General features: G+C 33.3%; 1 protein-coding gene across 3 annotated transcripts in view; it reads left to right on the top strand.

The window, feature by feature from the left end:
* LOC122248398 (nucleoside hydrolase) overlaps positions 1 to 2,500 on the top strand; it is a 21,679-nt gene that overhangs the window by 18,895 nt on the left and 284 nt on the right. For all 3 annotated transcript variants that reach the window (XM_086555020.1, XM_086555018.1, XM_086555019.1), the window contains one exon: positions 1,824 to 2,500. This exon is cut by the window's right edge and continues 284 nt beyond it. In XM_086555020.1, the coding sequence (XP_086411146.1) occupies positions 1,824 to 1,961 (138 nt within the window). In that variant the 3' untranslated portion in view covers positions 1,962 to 2,500. The remainder of the gene's footprint in view (positions 1 to 1,823) is intronic.

The following is a 2,500-nucleotide window of genomic DNA, read 5'->3' as shown; positions in this document are numbered from 1 at the left end:
TATATTTTTCAGGCATTTTTATGTGTTTTCTTTGCATTATCAAAGAATTAGCATTGATACTAAAAAGTAAAAGGTTAGATATTGAAAACTTAGAAGCCACTCTTACTTAATCTTAGAAGCCTCTTACTTAAACTTAGGAGCCACTCTTACTTATAAAGAACTTTTTAAGGGTACTGTACACAAAATATTGCAGATTTAGTTGTCTACCTTGTTGATGATTGATTTTATCTTAGGTTACAGTCATATATTTCTTCAGGATTCTCACTGTAATATCACTAGAAATATAGGTTATATCATTTTGCTCACTAAAAGGGGGATAGTCATACGAAGCAATGGAGTGAGAGGCAGGGGATTGGAGCTTGACTTAATAAAGGTATCTGTAGGCAGTAGGAGTACACTGTCTTGATGAAAATCCTAGTTGACAGTTGTTCCATGCCTAGCCAAGCCTCCCTCAGTTTATTGAGTCATAATCATTCAGAGATTTTTGATCTTGAAGTAAAAGATGTTTCTGTTTTGCCTCTCCCCCCCCTCCCTCTCTCTCTCTCTCTCTCTCTCTCTCTCTCTCTCTCTCTCTCTTCTCTCTCTCTCTCCTCTCTCTCTCTCTCTCTCTCTCTCTCTCTCTCTCTCTCTCTCTCTCTCTCTCTCTCTCTCTCTCTCTCTCTCTCTCTCTCTCTCTCTCTCTCTCTCTCTCTCTCTCTCTCTCTCTCTCTCTCTCTCTCTCTCTCTCTCTCTCTCTCTCTCTTTCTCTCTCTCTCTCTTTTTATTTTTTTTTTTATTTTTTTTTTATATACTATATAAGTTATATATCAGTAGTCAACCAAAAACAGTTAATAGATAAAATGTCAGAAAATATTATATTTTCCCACAGACTTTGAATATAAGGATGAAGTGATAAAACAAACTTTTATTAAATTATTCAGTTTACTTTATAGAATGTATAGTATGAAATGCAGTTTTGCAAGTTTTAAAAAAAGGATGATATATGTTAGGGAATGATACAAACTATGCAATATACACCTTGGAATGTATTACAAAATCTCCAACATATATGTTATGAATTCTGAACAATATATTTCTATATTTAATAGAAATATAATGTTTTTAAAGTGATCAGTCAACAAAGATAATAAATAACATAATCAGTATTTTATTATATTTTGTAAGAAAGGATGGGAAATGGACAAATTTGTGAAGGAAAAGAGAGGTGAAATTTCCCTCTGTATCTAGGGGAATCTTGTTTGTTTTACAGGCATTTGCTTACTTGTTTTTTTTATCTTCAAACTTAATATTCTTGCAATTACTTGCTTTCCTTTATATTCTTTTTTGAAGTTACACTAAAAGATGTGTGTTCTGCAGTATATATTTATAGAAACAATTATTTCAACTTGAGAATTAGTACTTCAACAGCTCAAAGAATAGCTGGATCAGTCCTTAACAATCTGACATGAGTAGATAGGGGATGGAGCTGAGTGAAGTCACAAAAGCTAGCTAATTGATGCTCAGTCAACAAAATTAAGTATGGCTAAACAGAGGATTCTTTTTATATTTCATTCTAAGTTGCATTTTAAAGTCTTTATACAAAGAGGGTTTCGATGAATACAGGATGGATTGTAGTCTTGTAAATGAAGTGAAAAGCTATATCCCCATGCACCCACACTAATTAGTTACTACCGTATCAATTGTGATATTTGCCTTGGTTCGCATTTCACCAAATCCTATATTATCTAATAAAGCTTGTTGTTTTTTTCTTGTCCTAAATTGTTTGAATGTGCTATCACTTATATTTCAGTAATATAATGATTATGTCACATTCTTTTTTTCAGGGAATTCATACTCGCGGCCAGTTGGTAATTGACCATGAGAATAGACTGAAAAGGAATCCCAACCTCATAATCATGAATGCAGTAGATACAGAGCTATATCGACGGTACCTTCGCATGGGCTTTGGCGGAGGATTCTAGACCATAGTAGATAGTGTCTAGAGAAAGTGCCATTTTAAACTAAGGCTGGCATGTTTGTTTGGGACTCAAAACTGCCAAGGAAATTCAAGAGAAGTAAATTAAATGATTTAGTCACCTTCACTTTTTTTTATAGACTTGAGAACATGTGCTGTATGATTTTCACTTACTCAGATGTCATTTTATAGTTCCTTATTCATATAGAGAACCATGCTAAGAAAATTGAATATGTTTTTCAGTGATCACAAATACAGACACAATAATACCTGAACAAATATGAAATGAAACACAGTAAACAGGAACAATAAACTGATATTTTGAGCAAGACTAGACTACTCATCAAATGGCACAACCAAAATAGATGACTGCATATTTCAGTTGAATTGTCATTGTCTAGATTACCTCAACATTTCATGGTTTATTGTTCCTTTGTTTATTGTGCTTGTGTCCCACTTCATATATTGCAGACTGTACAAATTCACTTTCCTTACACATTCTCAAAGATGTTTGAAATGTGGTGGTGTTTAACTCCTCTTTTTACT

Source organism: Penaeus japonicus, unplaced genomic scaffold (assembly GCF_977035675.1).
Source record: "Penaeus japonicus unplaced genomic scaffold, GWHDUDI00000001_assembly GWHDUDI00000030, whole genome shotgun sequence".
NCBI lineage: Eukaryota > Metazoa > Arthropoda > Malacostraca > Decapoda > Penaeidae > Penaeus > Penaeus japonicus.
This window is presented reverse-complemented; position numbering and strand designations above follow the sequence as displayed.